The sequence below is a fragment of the Austrofundulus limnaeus genome, unplaced genomic scaffold, assembly GCF_001266775.1.
Source record: "Austrofundulus limnaeus strain Quisiro unplaced genomic scaffold, Austrofundulus_limnaeus-1.0 Scaffold121, whole genome shotgun sequence".
Classification (NCBI taxonomy): Eukaryota; Metazoa; Chordata; class Actinopteri; order Cyprinodontiformes; family Rivulidae; genus Austrofundulus; species Austrofundulus limnaeus.
In genome coordinates, this window is record NW_013952523.1 from 923,693 (window position 1) to 946,699 (window position 23,007).

Consider the following 23,007-nt stretch of genomic DNA (forward strand, 5'->3'; position numbering starts at 1 on the left):
ATATATACCTGTGAACAGAATATAGAAGTCCAAGCTGGTAACGTGACCAACATTCCTTGTCAGCTAGTCCCCGCCCAAGTTTCAAGCCCCGCCCTCTTCATGGTATAGAATGGTACTTTGTTGAAAACTACAATTTATTTCAGATCATGAATCCTGCTGATTCCTTTTCAAACAGTCATTTCTCATGTTTAGTGGTACTTAGGGTTGGGCATTATTGAATTTTTTTCATACCAACATGTAATTTTTAGATAAAACCACAGCATAGGGTATTACCAGCAGAGTTGTAGTCAAGACTGGCTGTTCTGAGACCAAGACCAAGACCGGACCCCACAAGACCAAGACCGAAGCCGAATTTCAGGACATTGCTTTTTTGTTGGTTTTTTTTACACCACAAAGTGCAAAACCTAATGAAATTAATCAACCAAAACTGCTTCTTGCTATTAAACTGATAACTGTAGAAATAAACTAATATTAAAGTTATTAAATGCAGCATTACATTGATGCACATTCCCTAAATAGAATTCCTCAGCTTATTTTCCACAACTGTTGGTTAAGGTTTTCACAAAGCGGCAGCTCCGCCTCTGATACAATCTCACTCGGCAGCCCAGAAGCACATCAGGGGTTGACTTTGACCCCCCTCGATGTCTCAATCCATTCAGAAGTCACACTGAGGCATCCAGAACATGTCCTAGATTGAGGTTTTGTGAAAAAGCCTTATGAGTTTGTGCTGGAGAGGAGGCAGGACTTAAAGAACCAAACCCCCTAGTGCACAGACTCTGGTTCCAAAAAACACTTTTTGTTCATAATCTATACAGTCTTTGGTGTGCAACCACTCCACTCCTTCCACAACCCACCAACTTGGGCTGTAAGAGGTGGACCCAACTGGTGGGCTGGACTCCTCAAAGATAAATCGACAGCAGGATTAGATCAATGGATCCGCTGGCTAACCTGGGCCATGTCCTCGTGTTTGCTCCACTTGACAGACAGCAGCAGCTTGGGTAGAGACTGAGGGAAATTCTCCCGACAGTCGTAGCGTAGTGTCCAGATCAAATCCTTCTCGTTCTCGCAGAGCTGAGAGAGAGGATCACGCTCCATGATCTCCTTCAACTCGATGTGGAACTTCTTCCCGCCACGACCCTGAGAGCAAAGACGTGGAAACAAAACTGGGTCAGAGCTCAAGACGGAGAGGACTTTGAAGACAGAAACAATAAACAACAGTGACTGTAAGGAACCAGAAGAGGGCAGGAGTGACCCAAAGGATCACTCATCTACCACTAAACGCTTTGAATGCAAGCAAAAATGAAACAAAGCCAAAACAACAAGTTTAGAGTTTTACGCTGGTGGACAAAAAACCATGATGCATTTCATTTGAAGACACACGAGTGTAAATAAAAATCTGAGTTCTACATAAAATGACAGAAAGCAAGAAAAATGTTTCAGTCAGTGTTTCACGCTTGTAAACCTGCAAGGCTGTGTGCACACATGCCCTCTGTGAGGTGAGATTACATAACCTGCTGTAACACACCCAGGAGAGGGGCTTTAGTTGAGAGGCACTGAAACAGGACCACAGACAAGTAATCTTATTTGAGTCCATAGTTCTGAAAGGGGGGAAGTGAATATTTTTATTAATACGCCCTTGCCAAATGGTAACAATAGGTTTCCAAGGAAACTGCAGCTATGGGTTTAAACTGTGAGTGAAGGGGAGGCAAAGCTGGAAATTATGCTGTCTGTTTGTCTGTCGGTCTTCAACAGGCTAACATCTGACAATCAGAGGAATTGAATTCCAAGCGGTCTGTAATTATCTGAGCATGCTCTCACAATTATCTCTCATTGTGCAATTACTCACTATGGATGCGCAGTCACTGGCTCTGGCGATCTGTGCAGCCTTTTCCAAGATCTGCAAGAGAAGTACGCAAGCTGGGTAAGTGAACACGCACTGATACATCACTTCCAGAAAGAGTGCATTAGGAAAACAGAGCACGTCCCGATCCACTCGTGCTAATAGCCACCACTTCATCATAATCACTAGGTACCCTTCTGAAAAGCACTCAGTCGCCGCAGTGACTACAGCAGTCATGTTTCTGAGGAAGGCCACACTGCTTTCATCAGTTTACCATGTAGCCTTGGCCAAGTTTGTGCACACAATGTCAGGAAATAAAATAATAGTGTTAACACTGAAATCACAAATCTGAGTTTTGATGTGTTCACAGTCTGAATATGGTCAGCCTAACCTTGTCAAAGGGAGGAAATATGATGGAGTGTGAGGAGTACTCCGGGAAGTGGATGTGCAGCGCTGTAGCGTTTTCAGTGTACGGGTTGGTCTGAATAGTTCCTATTGGGTTCAGCATCTCTTCCAGTTCATCTGTGGAAAATGCACACAAAGGAAGAGATTTGTTTGATGTGAAGCTCCTTTAATCCTTCTTTAAATAACAAACACACAGTACGAGTTGGAGTGATCGTGTGTACCAGGAAAGGAGGACCAGCAGTGCAGGGTGATGTCTCCGGTCTTCAGCTGCCCTTTGTAGTCAAACACCATGGTGTTGACCCAAGCTATGGGGTAATGCTGGATCAAACAATTCATCATTAGTCAGTCGAACAATATGGGTCGATTTAGAAGGCTTTCATCTAAACCACAGCAAGCAGCGCAGTTCCCACTTACCACCTTCCCCGCCTTACGGATGGTCGGGTATTTGTTGATGTGAGCGTTTTTGGTGGACTTCTGCTTCTTGACCTTATCCATGACGGCGTAGATGGCAAAGCAGAGGCGGGTCATGCGGGGCAAATCGCAAACAGAGATGTCAAACTCCAGCGTGCTGTCCTTCCAGGTGTGGTCCGAGCGGCCGTTACTCTCACTGCTCACCGCTGGCTTACAGAGCAGCTCGGTGCCATGGAAGAGCCCCGCCCTCACCTGGACCTGTGGGCGGGGACGTCACTCCTTATCTTATACTGGACTTCATTACTTTTTACAGTCTCGGAATTCATTGTGTGAATGCCGATTGGAAATGTACTCTGGGTTTCCTCTTTGTTTCTTATCACTTTGTATTTGTCGGCACTATTTTTGGGGCGGGGGNGTATTAAGCAAAGTCACCTTTTTAAAGCTTTATATGATGTCATAATGCCATTCAGTCTTCAAAAACATACTCAGAGTAGCCGTGTTTCCATCCAATTTTAATTCGAATTTTGAGCGAATTTATAAAAATTCGCAAAAATGTAAAAAAGGAAGAAATGCGAATCAGATGTGTTTCCATCAAATGGCTTGAAGCGAATCAGTTACGTCAGATGCATGCGTGTAGTATACAGGAAATAAAAGTCGCATCTCAGGAAAATGGAGAGAAGTTATCAGGAACGTGTTGCTACTATCGGGAAAGTTGTACTTTCATCAACTAGTTTTGGCGATTTTACACGTGGTCATGAGACATAGAGGAAGTAATGCAATTCTTTTCACGTTACGGGTTTAACTTAGAAGACGCCAACAGCAGGAGGAGGTTCCAGCTGCGAGTCATGGCTGCACTCGCTCTGGTACCGGGACCGGTTTCGGACAGACAGCGGGAACAGCTGATCAACATGTGAGGTAAATGTTTGCTATGTCAGAAATGATTCAAAAAATGTGTTTCCATCTCCTTTTTGCGCATTAACTCTTTTTCGAAAAACCCAAAAACCACCTCAAGCGAGCGTATCAACTTTGATGCGAATTAGAGGAAGTTTTTTCAAACCAAGCCGTTTCCATTCACCTTGTCTGATGCGATACTCAAAATGCACATTAAAAACCTTGATGGAAACACGGCAAGTGTTTCACTCATTCAAGTATGTTTGAGAAATCCTTGAATCTCCTGTGGTATCTACATGGAGCTACTGCATAATACATAATATCCCCCTTTAATAAGTTATTTTTGCAGTTTTACTATTTATGCATATTTTGTGCCATTTTACTCATTTATATTTATCAAAACATTCAACTAACTCAAGACTGGGTGGAATAACCTTTGTTTTTACTAACTTATAAGCTTTTTGAAATATTAAACTTAATTTACAAATATGTGTTTTCCCAATAAAAATATGTTGAGATTTTATTAATTTAAAAACTCTCTTTTTTGAAAACTACATTAGGATACTTGCTGTTTGATTTATTATGCTTTTTATTTTGGCTAGCTTTTAGCTTTTGATACATTTAGCTTTCAGTTGGCCTTGTGATACTTCTAGCTTTTTTGTCTTTAGCTAGTTTTTTTTTGTAATTTTTGTCTTTTAGCTAGCTTTTTGCTAATTTTAGCTTTTAGCCATCTGCTACATTTAGCTAGCATTTTACAACATTTAGCCTTCAGCCAGTCTTAGTGCATTGAAATGACTGGCACACTCTTGCACCTCCCTTACAGTGCCCTGTGACAGTAACACAGACTGTGGCAGCCTCATTTTACCTGTTTATTCAACTTTAGCTACTGTTAGCGTGTTGGGTAACAATACTTTTACAATAATATTAATTTATTTTAAAAGTATTGTAACAATACTTTTACAATAAATTAATATCAATGTAAAAGCTGCCACAAAGATATTATCAAACTATTTAATGGCACATTTGGCCTAACCATTGAAAACATGGATGAAATAAGAAATAAGAAACATGAAACATTTAAAACCTAGGTTTTTTTATCTGAAATTTTAAAAAGAAAAAAAAAAAAGAAAATGTAAAATATCACAATATATCACCTTGTTTACAGTATTACAATATATTGTATGGTGACCCGTGTCATGATATGGATCGTATGTTAACTATATTCTTATTGTTTAAATTTGTTTGGAGGAAAAAAAAAAGGGTAGACATGATTTTTTTTCTTCTTTCTACTTTCTTTCATTTCATTTATATTTTGTGTTTTTACTGTACATAGATTTTTCTATTTTTTAATGAATGAATGAACAAAAAAATTCTTGCCAATACACAGCCCTAGTGGTGACATACGTGAATTAAAGACAGTTTTGTAGATGAGCGTTTACCTTGGCAGTCTCCTCTGCGTTCACCTTGCTGCCTTTCACCAGGACTATCCTGAATGGGCTCGACACATCCCACACATACTTCTGCACTAGCTGAAGAGGAAAAGGGAGAGCAGAAAGCGAGAGTCGTTCTTGGATGAGAGTGATGCACTGTAAAAATATGTACATAACTCAGCTTCTTCACACAGATCAGATCCTGGCACAGACACACGAACAATGAGCGAGGTCAGCCGGGTCACCGTGATGTCAGGCCAGGAGGATTTGCGAGGGTCAGCAGTGGAGAGAACAAACAGCGTCACGTGACACACTGAGACCCAGAACAGGTCTTCCTGCTGCTTGTGTTGTTCTAATTCTCATGATGTCATTTACAGTTCTTTATAGTTTTCCTTTACAGATGTGATTTCAACCTCTAAAAGTTTTAAAGTGACTTTAAAGTTCCTCCTTTGCTTTTCTTTGGCAGCAGGTCATAATACCGTAATTAGAATTAGAAAATGCAGAAGCTACGTGGTTTGTTTTACTGTAAAGCAACAACGGACCCATAAAGTACTAAGAGAGAAACTAAATCTAACAGGATGAACCGAAAGTGTTAAACTTCCTTGTGATGACTCACTCATGTTTGTCGCCTCTCCAAACCAAACATCAGAAGGAACATCAATGGTCTGCTCAGCATCAGAACCTCACCAGGAGGCTCGCTAACGAAGACCAATTAATCGGAGGTGACATTTGAAACATGGACGCACACACCAAGCAGTGACGTCGCCGTGCAGCTGAAAGCAGCTGCTCGTCTTTACCGACAACGTGGCAAATGCTGGCAGAGAGCCTGGCGCTTGCTCGGACACCACCTCATATAAAAAACAAACAGGTGGCAGCTGCCAACAACATGTTTGTTCAGTAAACCTCCACACCTGCAACATTATTTTGGTGCAACAAGAACACCAAAGCAAACACTGGGGGATATTAATTGGGTGTTACTTAAGAGTTCACGTGAACATTTTCATCAGACCTGCTTTATTTCTAAGTTACACGTTTTAGCAAAAACTGTGTGAAAAGAAACTTCGTAACAAACAAAAAAAGGGGCTTAGACAATGGTTCTATAAATAAAACACACAATCACTTCAGCAACAATAATAAAACTCCAGCTAAGTCTAAACAGACATAATATGTAACAAACCGTGGGAACCCTTCTTTTGGGAGGTAGCGGTAAAGGTGGGTTGGAGGTCCTGCGGCTGACCACAGCTCCGATGGCAGACATTTCCTTGTCAAAAATGGCCTTCACGGTGCTGGTGTGAACCAAGGTGAGGTTAGGAGGCTCTTTGGCCTGAAGGCATGTCCTGATGTACTGCAAATGAGAGAGAACAGGAGTGTGTTTTAGCTACAAGAATCATCAAGAAGAGAAGATGTTGGCTGAATCAACTGAAGAACTACTTTTAAATAAACAGTATAAAATTAGTTTGCCAATATTGTACTTGCTCTGCTTCCAACAAAATACAGTTTGTGTACCTGAACAGATCTACTGAACATACTGACCCACAAAACCTCAAATTTCAGGACATCTGTTTGATGATAAGAAACATCCTGACTCCACAAGAATCCCATAGCAACAGGTGAATTACACTGAGCTTGAGACAAGATATAAATCACACAGACACACTTCTCTAAGAACAAACAGATTTATCACAAAATACAGAAGGAAGCTTTTTGTTTTTGAGTGTTAGAACATTTAGGTCATCTTACTTTTACACCTTCCTGGTTTTCAGATCTACATGTGCTGATTTGCTTTTAATCACCCATTAGAAGTGCACAGATTCAGAATAACACAGGCCTGGAATGTGACATGAGCATTCACTGGGGTCACTTTGAAAAACATCAGATATCTGATATAGTGCCACATACTAAAAATGGCCTGGGTCGGATTTTGAAAATTTTGATTTGTCACATTCAGAGTATCAGGAAACAATCTGATATGGGTCACATTTACCTGCAGTGTGAACTTAGCCCAAGTTCAGCAACTGTAAGTAATTAACACTCTTTCCTAGGGATGGGCGATATGAACTAAAATTATCAATAATAATATGGTTGGTATGATAAATCTTCAAATCACATCCTCTTTGCACTAATCAATATTTTTTGTAAAACCTCAGAAGAACTCTAACCCTTGTAAAATACCAGTAATATAATAAAAAAATAAAACTATAAGAAAATAGCTTTACTAATCACTGAAAATAATGTGTTTTGCTGCACTGGGAGGTAAAGCTATAATATCTGCTCCCTAAAGGGTTAATATTCAGGGGAGGGAGGGGCTACTTGTGTGAGTGGAGAGGTACGAGCTGCGCAGCCTGCAGCTTGTGGCTGAGACAAGCTGTTTTTTTTGTCGGTCCAGGAAGTTGAAGCTGCCTGTCCTGTTTTATCATTTTTATCATGAGATGACAAATAATTACCATGGTGAATGTCTTTGACGGTATATCGCACACGATAACATATCGCCCATCCCTACTTTCCACAGAATGCAGTTGTCCTTCAAATTAAATCTGCCAAAACTGTCTTCTCACTCTATATTTTGGGTCTTAATGGATGAAAATCAACACACTCTTTACAACTGCAGTGAACAACATCTGATTACATCAGGGAGAAATCATGTGGAGAATGACATTTCTAAATCAGTTAGTGACACTTTGGGCTTTCTTGACCACCCCTGCATATTTCTATTCATAATTAATTAAAATAGTTTCATCTTTAGTCAGGACGCTTCCTCTTTTCCCTCAGCGTGGCTACAGTCCAGCGGAGCTACATTAAGGCAATCAGGATTCTGAGCTTAGCTTTGGGTGTGAAGCAGTAGTTGCTGAAATATTTTAGAATTACAAAACTTTGTTTTTATGTTTAAAAGACCAATAACATAACTTTAATCCCATTTGCCCCCTTTTTAGATATAAAATAAAGACTTTCCTGATGCATCTCAGAAATCCAGGTAGAAAATAATCAAAAAAGAAAAAATAAATAGGTCCTCTGGATGGGTTCTTCTTTAGTGAAACGTTTCGTCTCTCCTCCAAGAGACTTCTTCAGTCTGATGAGTTTCAGGTGAACTCAACCTTATAAGCACTGCCTCCACATGGAAAAACAGGTTAGTCAAATGCAAAAGAGGGCCATTGACTAACAATAGGCTTGATTGGCTCTATTGTTCATAGAGGGTCATGTGCCCCATCACCTGACCCGTGTCGTGTTGTGTGAATGTAGTGAATGCAAGCGGGGGGTTTTAACTAGGGGTGTCCCGATCCGATATTGATATCGGTCCGATATCAGCCAAAAAATGAGTATCGGATTTCATCAGCTTGCATGAAAAATGTCCGATATAAGCGCTCCAATATAAGCAGTCCGTTCCAGCAGTTCACTGCCTCCGCTCCAGTGTTTCTATCCAGCAGAGCTTGGATCCAGCATGCAGAGCTCACGTGATCACAACAACATGCAGCGCTAACAAGTTAGCAAGAATGTCGGCAGAACTTTCTATTTTCATCAGAAACAGAGTTGCAGCTAAGTGCAAAGTTGTCACGCACAAACTTTCCGAGGGGGAACACAGAACCGTGAACGTTTTAAACCGGAGCGACAACTACTCTCCACCCTGGCAGCAGCTTTGCAGTTCGGCTCGGTTCGTTCAGCCTTGGTCCAGTGACCGCACACAGCCGCGCTGTTTCGGAACCTCCTCTCTSGTCCGGTCGGTGGTTCTAAGCTGGCAGAAGCGAGGACAGCACGCTTACAGTTTTGACATCCCGTGGATTAGCTCTGGGTCAATGGACAGAAGAAAGAGAGCGCAGCTTTTGTTTTGAAATATAAACGCAACATGACGAGAGCAGTGATACAATCTGCTCCCTGCAGGAGCGAGAGGCTGATCTCCACATGATGCTCAGACTGTAGAAAGTGGAAATCCAGCAGTAAGAAAGGTAGCTATCAATTTAAATAACTGACTAATTCTTACCATTTATTTTTTGCTCTAGTTATTAGAGTGATGTTTAATCTGTTTACACACTTGTTTGAGTGAAGATTAAGTGCAATGATCACGTTGTTTTAGTTACAGTCAGTAAAATTGGAGCTGAGGACTCTTAACTTTGAACAGACAATAATGTGGGCTTTTGTTTTGTCCCCACCTTCAGTTTTTTCCAACATAAAGCAGCACCAGGCTGACAGGTAGTAAAACAATAACCGAAGTGATTTTGAATTGTTATTTTACACATTAAAAGTACATTTTGTTTTTATTGTGTTTTATTTTTCAGGGTATTATAATTAATTTTAGTTATTTTATTAAATTGTAGAATGTTCTTCAGTTTGAAATGTATGTCATCCTTTGGTTAAAAATAAATGGGTCAATTTTTCTCATTCCTACTCTTTTTCACTGTTTGACCTGATCAAGACTTTTCTAAGACTTCACACTACAAAATATGCAAAAGTGTGTGACTTGTACTGTTATGGTAACGGGTCAATATCGGTATCGGTCAATATCGGTATCGGACAATTCTCAAAGTTGTAATATTGATATCATATCGGAAGTGAAAAAGTGGTATCGGGACATCCCTGGTTTTAACATCCCCTTATTTTTGTCCCTCCCTCCCTCTTTGTGTTGGTATCATTGGGGTCCTGATTCACACGTTTTGCTCACAGGGGGCTGAGTCATACTTGCAATTACAGCATTGTAGGCGGAAGACAACTGGACACAAAGGCCTCCACCTCTGTTAATGGTGGACGGTTTTTCTTCACAAAAATGGCTTCCTTTACTCCTCTCTCAAACCAACGTTCCTCTCTATCAAGAATGAGAACATCTTCATCCCTGAAAGAGTGACCGCTGGCCTGTAAATGAGTGTAAACTGCAGAGTCCTGACCTGACAACGTAGCTCATCTGTGCTGGCTCATTCTTTTGAATAGTGGCTGTTTTGTTCCCCCAATGTATAACTGATCACAGTCCTCCTGACACTTAACAGCATATACTATATTACTCTGTTTTTGCCGGGGAACTGGATCTTTGGGGTGAACTAATATTTGTCGTAACGTGTTTTGGGGTTTGAAAGCCCCTGGGACGTCATGTTTAGAGAATAAACGTCTCAGTTTCTCTGAAACTCCCGACACACATGGATTGACGACTGGTTTGGGTCTGGGTTTAGAGACAAAAACAAGGGGATGTTGAACCCCCGCTTGCATTCACTACATTCACACAACACGACACGGGGTCAGGTGATGGGGCACATGACACTCTATGAACAATAGAGCTAATCAAGCCTTATTGTTAGTCAATGGCCCTAATTTGTATTTGACTAACCTGTTTGTCCATGTGGAGGCAGTGCTTATAAGGCTGAGTTCAACTGAAACTCAGACTGAAGAAGTCTCTGGGAGGAGAGACGAAACGTTTCACTAAAGAAGAACCAATCCAGAGGACCTATTTATTTTTTCTTTTTTGATAAAATAAAGACATTCATATCTAAAAGAGTATGAATTATATGGTAACAACAAGCTTGTTGTCTTTTTGTGAGGCAACAGTGCAGCAAACTGGTCTTTTTCCTCAGTTTCTACTTCCGTGACTCAAACACCATCTGCTCTCAGAGTATGGGAATTCAGTTGTTTTTTGCCCTGGCAGTTAAACAGATTTTTTTCTCTACATGCAGTGCAAAGCCTAATTTAAATGTGGGCAAACTGCACCTGTGCAGAGAGAAGCTGTTAATTGAGGGAAACGTCTGTCTTTGCAAGGCCTTTCAAAAAAAAAAAAAGAAAATGTGAAATCCCAGTTTGCTTTCATAAAGACACATTTCTCTGTCCTGATACCTGACTGAGTCCAGTGTCCACTGACCTTGTACTGAGTCAAAGGGTGGTCTCCACAGAGGAACTCCAGGCGCTGGCTGACTCGCAGAAAATACTGACCCCTCCACGCCTCCTCCTCAGGTGCATGAGTGGTCAGCCACTTCTTCACCGCCATCTCCATCAGCTCAGAGGTGGTGCAGGACGATGACACCTTCAGACTGGTAGAGTCCTTCAAGACAAGAATAGAAAATGGAGAGGTTGATTCAAAGGATAATCAGAGCATTATGCTCAGAAAAATGTGGGAAGAAAATAAACACATTTAACAAAACAACACTGTATTTATACATGAACATCCTTGAACAATGGTGCTGATTCTGTCTTTGATTATCAGACTGATAAACATGAGCAAAAAAAAAAAGACCCACACTGTCTTCCACTCTTTAAATACACGCGTACACACATACACACTTCAACCAATATGCTCTGAAGCTCATCATGATATTTATAGCCCACAGCTGACCTGATACCAGAGATGGAATTATAATTTCCTGGAGGTTTATTAAAATGTCATCCATCAATAATTAACAAAACACAGCCAGAGCTGCAGTCAGTCATGTGGTGGGAAAGTACAGGTTAGATTTACAGAAGCTTCCTAGAAAATACTTTGGTTACATAAACAGAAAAACCTTTTGAACCACAGAAATATACTAGCATTAAAAAGAGTAAAGTAGCAAAAACATTTTTATTGTTTTTTTAATAGTTTCCTAATTCCAAAAATAAAAATAAAAAATTAAGTTTTGTGGGATGTCTATATTTTGTTTTGAATACATACTTAATTAATTTTGAAAAAACACCCTATAGTGTTTTTATAATAAGAAAAACATTTTACGCAAAAATGAAAGTTTTCCAAAAGTTGCTCAAAAGCTAACAATGACTTGTTACTGAGAAATCAAACAGAAAGAGGCTAAAATTAGCACAAAAACAGCTGAAAGTACAAAAACATTAGCTAAAATAACAAAACAGATTCTAAAACTAAAATTAATAAAACAGTAGCTAAAATCAACAAAATAATAACTAAACTTAAGAAAAACTCTAGCTAAAGCATTAAAGGAACATAGTAGCTAAAACTCAAGAGCGAGATGACAAAAACAAAGCAAGCAGGCTGAAGTATATTTTACAAAGTATGATTTGAGGAGATTAAAAAGATTTTGATGTGTGATTATGGGAAATTTTACTTTAAACTAAAATAAATATTTTTGAAATGCATAAAAATTACAAAAAACCAAAAAGGGACAGTACATCATTGCCAATTGAGCTGAGCAATTTGATACAGTAATTTAGCACAAAGTCTGCAGAAGTAGTTTGAATAATTGTAGGGGAAGAAAAGCTGTAAACAGGAAAACAGCAGCGTGAGTCATTATTCACAGAAAGATTTGGATGCCAACACAGTGAGTGAAAAAAAAATTAGGTTAACGACTGAAGGAACCAATGATATCACTAAAGACAAATTTCAGACTGAGTCTTAGACAGGATCGTACAATAAAACCACATTAGCACTCTTCCTGTTTGTAACGTAGCTTATTGTATCTGACCTCTTCAATAGGACTTCCTGCCTACATCCACCTGAGAACGGTGCTCCAGATGGCCTGTCTTTGTCTGTGATGTTGATCAAAGCTGATAAACAAAGAGTCTGTAAGAACATGACCATCTGTTTTATTATTAGATAATATCATTTCTATAAGAGTGGCAGTTAGACAGATGGAAGGACCCAGCCAAGTGAGCTCAGAGCGGGAAAGGGGAAATGGGTTCATTTTAATCAGTGTTTCAGTCCCCGGAGCCGGTCTGTGTGTCAGAGGGAACGGCATCATTTCTCTGATGGTTTTGACCCATTTTCTGTTGTCACATGTCTTGACAGTTTTGGCTTGATCACATGACTTTTGTAAAGCTGCCAATTGTGGGCAGGAAAAAAAAAAACAGCCGGGGCTTCAATGACATCAGCATGCTTTGGTGAAATCACATGGCTACCCCCTTCTACTCACACAAGGTAGTTTTGTTTTGTGAGCAGCAAGTCAGAGACATTCTTGGATCCTACAGCAAGTACTGATATTTACAAGGAATGCCATAAATTTGACTAAAGGGGGTTTTATGACAAAATAGTTTGTTATTTTATCACAGGTCATTTTGCTCATGTCTGTTTGTAACATTAAACAATTATCTCATGAACCACTGCACGGTTTTAAATGAAAATTCTCAGAAGGTAAATATTTGTTGGACATCTATAACTGATTAACTTTTGGAGTCATTCTGATTCAAGATGGCCGAAACAGCTGAGTGACCCTATTACACACATCCTCTACCATACAAAACTACCAATACCTGCAAAATTTGCAGTGTTCACAATACATTTTCTGAGTGCTTGCACACTTTGCAAGATTTCACAATACTATATCTATCAAGGGTAGACCAAAATGGCTACAACTTCATCCCTTCTGGTCATAAGATGATTTAAAAGGCTGGTATGAAAGGCTGCAGGCGGTATGCATTCATTTAATGAGTGCTAGGCCTTCAATTTATTTTGTTTAGTAACTAACGAGGAGAATCATCAACATTCTCTGTCAAATGCGAGCAGTTTGTGGAGAAACAAGTATTTCTCTCAGCATCTAATTTATCCAAGAACCATCACACATGACAATCAAAACTACTCTCACCCTCCACAGTGAGAACAAGAGGCAAATACAGCACCCCGAATAAAACCATCATATGAAAACTGCAGTGCAGATTCAGAAAAAATTCAAATGTGGATCTATACATGAGATGAAAAGTCCAGAGACTCAGCGTCTTTAAACATGTATTGCAGCATATTTTAGGTGGAAATTAAATCCTGCTTTTCAGATGTCCACACATGTTGTACTTTTATACTTCAGAGAAAGAGGAAATACAATACTTCATCTGGAATAAACTTGCCTGTCTTAAAGCTGATTAAGAGGAAAAGACATAAACCTACAAGATTAAAGTTTCAAATCTTAGGACAAACTGTTGAACTCAGACTGACTATACATTAGACACTGCTGTTCTACAGTAACATAACAGATTGTTATGAGAAGATAAATAGTGTGAAAACGTGTCAAATCCAGGAAATATCCCCTGACATTTGAGCCTTGAATGTGTGTCTAATGGGTCCATTAAGCTGTTTTCACACATCTACAGAAGACTCTATGAACAAGGTGCAGACAGTTGAGCTGAAGCTGCTGTTCACATGTGAACTCCATGTTTCAGTGTCCACTTATTGGTCACTTTATTAAGTAAACCTGTTGCTTTTGAACATAAGCTGCTAATCAGTCAATCACAGCAATGGATTGTATTTAGTCATGTAGACATTTAGAAGGGCGCCTGGGGTTAGGGGAGTCATCCAGTAACCAGTTGGTCCCCCATTCCAGCTGTCAGTCCTTGGGCAAGACACTTCTCCTAGGATTTAAGGTGACATGACTGCTGGTCTGAATACTTCAGAAACTGCTGACTCTCTGAATCTTTTTACACACAATCATCATGGTTTACAAAGGTTGGTGTAAAAAAAGAGAAGTTATGTAGTTATGTAGATGAAAGTGCTCTGTTGATCTCAGAGGTCAGATGGGTAGAAGAGTTACTGTATAAACAAAATTAATATGAGGCCTATCTGATTCATAGTCCACCTTACTGTGTCAGACACAATGATGTATCACAATAAGACTATGAATCAGATGGACTTCATTGTATCAATAGTGCATGTTGCACAAACATTGTGATGTGTTATCCAAACTAAAGTGTGGTAAAAATACATAAACTTTCTGCCTGCTGTGAGAATGTGCGTACCTCCACACAAACATCGTCTGTCGACAGAATCCAACTAAAAACTACTAAAACTAATCTAAAACACAAAAATATGACTCCATTCTGTTTTCTAAATTTAATGGGTATTTAAACAGTTTAAGCTTTAATGGTTCAACAGTACACAAACGTATGTACAACAGGTTTCTTTTAGGCCCAGGCCGCCTTTGCAAAAGAGATCTATGATCTCAATGAGATTTGCCTGGATAAATAATAGTAAGTAAATTAATGAATAAATGGTTTAAAGCTGATGGATGAAAATGAACCACTTCGTACAATATAACACTCCTCCAAAATGATCAAAACATCCTCATTCCGATGTAAACTATAGTTTCCTGTATTTTTGTCAAATGTAAATGTAAACACACATCTGTGATCGCACAGAGAACTGAGGTGCATAAAATGCATATTTATTGTCTAAGAGGCACTTCCTTTTTCACGTAGAAGAAAACCATGTCAGAATAAGACTCTTGTGATGATTCCTAAAGTGTTGCATTCTTGTGATGCTAAGTTATATTAAATTTTCCTACACGGCAGCTTAAAAACACTCCACTGATGCGCTCAGCTACTCAATTCTTGACATCAACTAAAGCCCCCAAGTTCTACTACTCTAGGTGTTTTTGGATGGCACATCATGCAGATGAAACTTTACGTGAATTTTTTGCAGCAACTGTAACATTTTTATCACACAAGATTAACTACACAACAGTACTGACTTACAACACAACAACAAGCTAACATTAGCTTACCGCCCTTTGTCATCTTGCTCTTAAGGGTCATACTGCTGGATGGTCCGGTTCAATCTTCGGTACTTTTCCTTCGAGTTTGGTGTGGTCCAGTTTTATTTTTTTCGCAAATCAAACAAAACAAGATTGTAAATGTTTATTATTGTGAGCCTGCCCACATCTAGGCAACTCTTTGATTTATCCAAACACAACTGGGGCTGAGATAGAATAAGATCCAAAACACCTCAGGTTCTACCCTCTACACGCCCACACTCAACCATAAACAGTCAATGTAAAGTACCTCATGAAAGTTAAGATGTATTTAAATCAGTCAGCTGATCAATGCCAACAAAAGTGATTGGTTCAGACACGCTCTGTCGTGTGTCTGGAGGATGACAGGTGCTGACTGACAGCTGCTCACGTGAACARAATGTCTGTAATTGACACMGATTTTCCCTCATTTTGCTTTAGAGTAATCTAATGATTTTTATAAAAAAAATCTCAGCTTCAAATTAATTTTCCATCAGAGCCTGCAGGACGAAAAAAAAAACCCAATAAAAATTAAATTAAATAAGTCAGATGAAATTAAAAGTAAGTCCCCCTCTCTTCTCCTTGTCCTCTCCCCCTCCTGCCTGCACTGTTATCTGTTACTCGCACCCCACCGCGTGACAAATACGGACTTTAAACGTTAAGTTTTATAACATCCACACTGGCGAGGTGGATGCGCCCTGCACGTGTATCCAAAGCGTGACTTTTGCTGTCCTGCTCGGGGAGGGTTCTGTGGGTCAGGGAGGGGTCTGTGGGTCAGGGAGGGGTCTGTGGGTCAGGGTCGTCTGAGGAGGAAGCAGATGAAGGGAGTTGAGCACGGGAACTTTTATTTAAGATCTAAGTTTTTTTTATTTCAAAGGTCCTCATGGCTCAGCAGCAGAAGCATAAATATTACTGTTAAGAAAGCTGATGATAAAGCTGAATAAAAATCTAAGTCTGATGAAGGTAAATTAAATATCTGACAGTGATCATTACACAGTGTGGCTCTAATTCCTCACTTCACCATCTGTGTCGCAGTTTCACGTCTCCAAATGAGCGTACGCATGGGTCAGAGCTGGTGTGAGGCACCGCACATTTTCACGTCAAGTTTGGATTTTATAAATCACAACCTTGGCGTACAAAGTGGCGTACGCAAGTTTCTGGGCTCAAATTGTGCGTACGCCAGTTTTATAAATCCGACCCCTGCTCTGTTTACAGTAATTATGTTGTTCAACACATTATGTTCTATAACCTCAGATATGTGTCGCTAGTTCACTTCATTCATTTACAATAAGTCACGTACCGGAAGTGATGTGCAACATCATTGGATCAGAGGCGATGGGCAGCCGTTCTCTTTAATGCCACCTATATGTCTGACCATTTAACCCTTTCATTACTTCTGCAGGTGTGCTCTGTTCTAACAGCAGCAGCTTCACACACAATCACTCCTTTTTGTGTACGACACAGAGTGTGCAGCCTTTTCATTGATGGGATACAGAAACTTACCTGGCACTGGTCAAAGTGAATAATGACTTTAAGATCCGGAGGTCGGTCGTTGACTTCGTCGGTGACGGCCATCGCTGCTGCAGGCTCCAGCTGAGGGGAGAAGCAGGCCTGCAGCCACTCGGCGCACGTCATCATTTGCACTCGTTGCATCTTCTCCTCACTGATACGAAACATCTTACTGCGAAAATCCTTCACCTCCTGGTCATTGATGGCATCCAGCTCGTGGAGACCTAGAGGGTGGAAAAGATAATGAGTCACTGATACAAACCCAAGGTGAGTTAATCATACTAATCCCTCTGTTTTCAGACGAGTGGTTCTAATCAGGAAGTTTATCAGAATGTTCTTGGTAATAAAACCTGTTGCCATTTACAGCCTGTTAGTGTTCACATGACCCTCAGCATTTGAAGAGGGGCTCTGGTCGTCATTAGACGTCGTGGCCATTTGTGTGGCAGCACTGATGCAATGATGCTTTCCAATTTACTGCGACAAAGATCAAGTCATACCAAAGTGTAGGCAGGAGTGAAGATCATCATCATCAAGTCTCCTTCAATTTGACCCAGAGTCTCCTTTTGGACCGTTTGCCTTTCATGTTCTAAACACAGGAGTTCTGTAGTGATTTGTTGTCTGGGTATTTTAATTTTTTTACTCTAATTAAATATTTTACTTACTTTTTTTTGGGGGGGGGGGGGGTATTGTGCAAAATCGACTTTTTAAGGCTTTAAATCAGGTTACAATTTCAAGGCATTTAGATTAAAAAAAGATAATTTTTTTCTAGATATTTTTATACTGAAGGTAACTGGTGATATGTTATGAAATTGAACTATGTGCCTGGGAAATACATAATCCCCCACTTTAGGAGGCAGAAATGACTAAATGTACCAGTGCTTTATTGTAAAAAAAAAATCAAATAAATAGTGAGTGCTTTATCTAGTTGTGCGTCTTCAAAAATCTACAAGGAAAAAAATCATTTTCAAGCTCCGATGACTTCATCATTTCTCAACACAAGATCACCACTTCTGGCATTTAAAGTGATGGATGATGTGTGCTCCTTCAAGGAATGCTAACTTTTTAATTAACTATTGTTTACCTTTAAAGTGATGCTACATGGTTAAAAATTATTCCTATTACAATTTCTTTTTTTTCCATTAAAATTTATTTTTATTTTTTTCCAGTGCTCAACAATAAAAATGTTTTTACAGCTTAAATGATGGAAACAATAATTTTTCCTTCAGAATTTACTATAAAAGCTGCAGATCTATGTTTATTAATTTACATTATAATCATGATGGATGCATATGTCATGTTAATGCTGGTGTCAAATGTCTGATGGGACTTTTTTACGTTAATGGGGAAGTAAACATTCTGTTGATGGATTTCATTTTCATCTTCATAACTTTTTTTTCAGTTTTCTCTGCTCCTCTAAAATGTCTAATCCTCAGCAGAGATGATACATGGTGATATGTGATGGAAAGATGTGAGGAACTCATCCTGATCCTACCTGGCTGTTATCCACCTGAGCTGCTGACAGAAATCAGCTGAACTGAGCTTCTTACTGCAACATACTGGTGTTTAAAACCAGCTGTGTGAAGGAAAAACCTACTGTCCTACTTACAGAAGTGCTTTTCTTATTGGAAAAAAACCAAACAGGGACCATACCTGAATGACTCAGGAATTGCGACAGCCACTTAAAATGAGAGCATGGCTCACCTTTTCCTATAAGCACGCCAATTTTAGAGTCCAGCAGGCGCTCTGCTCGCCCACAGCTGCGCATGACCAGTTTGAGGACGGGCAGAAAAGGCCGAACATCACACAGGCGGCGGGTTTCATCTTCCAGTTCTTCATGTACAGCCGCCTGGTTGACACACTCGAACATGTGGCTCTCCATTTCCCCAAGGGAGGGAAAGAGCGGGAAGGTCTGAGCCTGCTTCCATAAGAGCTGAAGAGGAACAGAAAAACAATCTAAACCAAAGAAAAGCTTTTTACTGACCACAGCAGAGATAATTAAATCGATCGGACTATAAATAAACAACATCTTTGATGGTCAACTAACTAGTTTTGGATGCACAGATTGGACAACATTTCTGCAAGAGCTGAGTAGAGAATTTGCTTTTGGTAAAAAGAATTGATGCAACAATCGACAGCACATTGTTTCATGATCAGGAACAAAAATGAATCAGAAACATTACAGAGTTTATGTGTAATGGTGCGTTCACACCGAACGCGATTTCAGCTTCAAAATCGCAGCCAACGCTGAAGTTTGAAGCTTGTGCACTTTGAGGTCAGACGCAGGACATCTGCGCTGCACGGCGACAGCCGCCCCCCCCCTCCCTCCTCTGTCCTCTGTCGGGCTCTGTTTAATGTCGGACGAGGAAGTGGCTTTGCTTTATTTACAGACAGCCAGAACGTGTCACGTTCATCAGATAATTAATTCATAATTAATTCACCAGATAATTCAGAGAAGAGGCTCATAGCTGCTTTCAGGACTATTTTTTCAGTCTGATGAGTCGCTGCCACACATTGCTGCGGATCAGGACACGACTGCAGCACTCATTTTAGCTAAAGAGCAGGAGCTCCGTCTGTTTCAGGTTAGTGGACCTCATTCAGTAAACTGTCCCGTCGGGAAATATGTCGCTACGTCACACAGTGGAGTCTCTCTGATTGGTTGACGCTGCGCGTCGAGCTGCAAAAGTTCAGATTTCCCAACTTCAGCGATTTGGACGATTTGGACGATCTGAGCGTTCGACGCTCAGATCGTCCAAATCGTCCAAATCGCGCTGCTCTAATCGCGCTTGAGGCGCCGCAGAACTTCCCGACGTTGCTTGAAGCGCGTCCACCATAGACTTTGCATGTAAACCTGCTGCTCCTGACGCTGAAATCGCGTTTGGTGTGAACGCACCATAACAGTAAGGACTGTTGGCAGGATTCATGTTTCTGCAACCCCACAGCAAGATCACAGCGTCTGGTGTCAAATGCAGATTTATGTGAGACAAGCAGGAACAACATTAAACTCCTTAAAAATTTTACTTTTAAACTGATTTGTGATTTTAAGCTGATCATGTTTCAATAGACACCTCATGTAAAAAGGAAATTGGTCTCAATAATTTAATGAAGGAACACTTAAGATGCCATAATTTGTCAAAAAACTTCCTTAACTTTATATGTTTCAACAAATAAGTTAAAGCACAGGATAACTGGATTTTGCTGAAATTTACAGACATCTCCCACATATGATATTGAAGTCTGGTATAGTTGATGCAAGTTCAAGTTCAAGTTTATTTATATAGTGCCAAGTTACAACATATGTTGTCTCAGGGCACTGTACATAAAAAGAACAATCTAAAGAAGAAACCAGCAGGCTGTGTTGAATCACTTCATCACAGTCTCCCATCCTGAGCAGACAGTGTAGAGGAAAAACTCCCTGCTAATCAGGAAGAAACCTCCAGCAGAACCAGGCTCAGGGCAGGCGGCCATCTGCCTCGACTGGCTGGTTGAGGGACAATGCACTGAACACGTTGCAAGGGTGTGCGCACCAATGCAATCGCACCATCTCCTTTCCCCTGCGCACCATTCACACAGTTTGTTTGTTCGTCACGCTATTGCGTTCCTATTTACAACATTTCATAATTTATAAATTGTTCTGCCACATGTCTTTTTGGAGAGTACTAAAACACTGGCCGAAGCATCAAGTATAAACACCTCCACCGCTGGTCCTGCGAGTACTCCAAGAGCGACTACTGAGCCACTATGTACTATGGCCACAGATCGGCATATTGTTAGGCTTAGGGTTGGGCATAATCGTATCATGTGCAATTAATCGCCAGAAAAACATTAATCGATTATTTTTTGGCACTTGACGATTAATACGATTAATGCCACCAGTTAGTCCGCTCGGTGCTCCTCTCCTCTTCAACGGTGACGAACATTTTTAAAAAAGTTCTGTAATTTATTTATCTATCAACAATTAAAAATTTGATGTATAGCCTGAAGTCTGAAATTTTGACACAATTTGGAACAGATTTTTATGAAGAACAAATCTTTCCCACTAAATTGGTCATGTGACCAGGACATAAGGGTGTCCAGGGACTCCAGGGGATTAATCGTCAAATAAATTGTTTTCGACTAAATACCACAATTAATCGTGATCCATTTTTTTTGCCAATACTGCCCAGCCCTAGTTAGGCTACACATAGAAAAAAGTATTCTTACCGAACAGTGCAAGGAATGATATGAGCCACCATTTGCATCCGATTTTACGGTTTCTCTTTAGCCTTTTCTTTTTGATGCCGCATGTTACAGATAGATAGGGTTTCTCTGGCCCTTCTCCATTCTTTGCCAAAAGCAAATAAAACGGCAACCAGGAAACAAAAAACACCTAATTTCATATTAGACTCAGCCCATTCCTGTCCAAATCACAAAGATGCCTATGTGCATTAGATTAGTATTATCACAGGACCTCAGGGTTCAGCAAAATATAGCAGGTATTTTTTTATTTTTTAAAAATTACTGACATGGGCGATACACATGGGATTAACAACAGCATGCATGTGGTCCCTAGGTTAAACTAATCCCATCAGAAGAGGGCTTAAGTTGTTTAGTTGAGCAGAAAGACATCAACACTAAACACTTAAGTATTTGTTCGTTTATCACAAGTCGTATAATCTTCAGCACTATTAAGCACCGTTATCGCACATCGCAGGTTTTCCTGATATTGTGCAGCCCTAATTGACTCCAATTTAATGGTTTAAATTAGTGCTGGGCATAGATTAAAAATTTTAATTGTGATTAATTGATATTTTTGAGACAGATTAGTGTTGCAGTGCTTACAGAGAACTTTACTTCTTTCAAGCCCGCCGTCGGGAAAAGTTTTAAAATAAAAAATGACCTGATGGTGACTTCCACCATGTTTCTGTCCCGGCTGCAGCTCGACCGGGTGCATGAGAGCGGCTGTACACAACGGCTCGACAACAAAGGCTCTGATTGGTTGAGACATGCGACGAAGGCCATCTAAAGCTAATAGTGACCAAGATCCCGCCTCCCTGCCGTAACCACTGAGTTTGTGTGTGTCTGTGTTAGCTGCCCAGTGAACAGACATCCAGCAGAGAAATATAAATAAATAACTGCATTGATGCACATTAAAAAAATATTATTGCTGTTAGCATCGGCTGCTTTAACATGTTAACGTGCCCAGCACTAGTTTAAATGTGAAAAGGAAGAATTTAAAAGCACGATATACCTACTTTAAACAATAAAATACAGGGGAAAAAAGTGTCTGATTCTTCCCCAAAAGTTAAAATGGTCTAAAACGGGCCTGATTTCCAGGAAACAGGATCTAGTTCTCATCATGAATGAATGAAGGCTTATGAATGAGTAAAACTGTCACGAGTCTGCTCATGTCTGCAGTTTGACCTCTGCAGGCCGGCAGGCTTTGATCACACCATCAGTGATCAAAGTAACCCAGAACTTAACTAAACCAAAAATAAAATAAAATAAAAAAATCCCACCCACCTTCCTTCTACGTGACCTTTGTAAATTTAGCAGAAAAGCATCAGAGGCGTTTCAGTGTTCCTGGGTTTTTGCTGCCTCAGCACAAACTAAATATAGAGAAAACGGACTTCTCACAAATCTTGGTCTTTATCAGGCATCCTTTATGAATCCACCTCCATTGAATAAAATATTATTATAGTTTGTTAAATAAATTTTTTGTACACATTAAAAAAGCTCTGTAATGAAACAAAGCATACAGCCCAGTGCTGACATTAATCTTCAATATAACTTCCTTTGGTTTCACTTGTACTGTCACATAGTCATGATCAAAGTGGGAACATCTTATTCCATTACATCTGTCAGAAGCTGATGTCAGTCATTTTGAATCTTTTTGAAGCTCTCAAAATCCTACACCCACAGAAAAGCTGCTGACACGAACAACTTTTCACAAACAAAAACCACCAAACCGACCACAGCCCTGATGGTCGTCAAGACACGGGCTGGCTCATTTTTTATTTATTTATTTCCTTTATTTAACCAGGTAAGTCCCATTGACATTAAAAACCTCTTTTTCAGGGGAGTCCTGGCCAAGAGGCAGCAAAAAGTATACATTTACATAGAGTTACACAATTAAAACACAAAA

General features: G+C 40.0%; 1 protein-coding gene across 2 annotated transcripts in view; it reads right to left on the reverse strand.

The window, feature by feature from the left end:
- Window positions 1-23,007, reverse strand: part of pik3cb (phosphatidylinositol-4,5-bisphosphate 3-kinase, catalytic subunit beta) — a 110,622-nt gene that overhangs the window by 24,200 nt on the left and 63,415 nt on the right. For both annotated transcript variants that reach the window (XM_014015006.1, XM_014015007.1), the window contains 10 exons: window positions 18,588-18,816; window positions 16,881-17,110; window positions 10,808-10,987; window positions 6,155-6,322; window positions 4,987-5,076; window positions 2,660-2,914; window positions 2,467-2,563; window positions 2,232-2,362; window positions 1,847-1,897; window positions 949-1,137 (listed from right to left, as the gene is read on the reverse strand). In XM_014015006.1, the coding sequence (XP_013870460.1) occupies window positions 949-1,137; window positions 1,847-1,897; window positions 2,232-2,362; window positions 2,467-2,563; window positions 2,660-2,914; window positions 4,987-5,076; window positions 6,155-6,322; window positions 10,808-10,987; window positions 16,881-17,110; window positions 18,588-18,816 (1,620 nt within the window). The remainder of the gene's footprint in view (window positions 1-948; window positions 1,138-1,846; window positions 1,898-2,231; window positions 2,363-2,466; window positions 2,564-2,659; window positions 2,915-4,986; window positions 5,077-6,154; window positions 6,323-10,807; window positions 10,988-16,880; window positions 17,111-18,587; window positions 18,817-23,007) is intronic.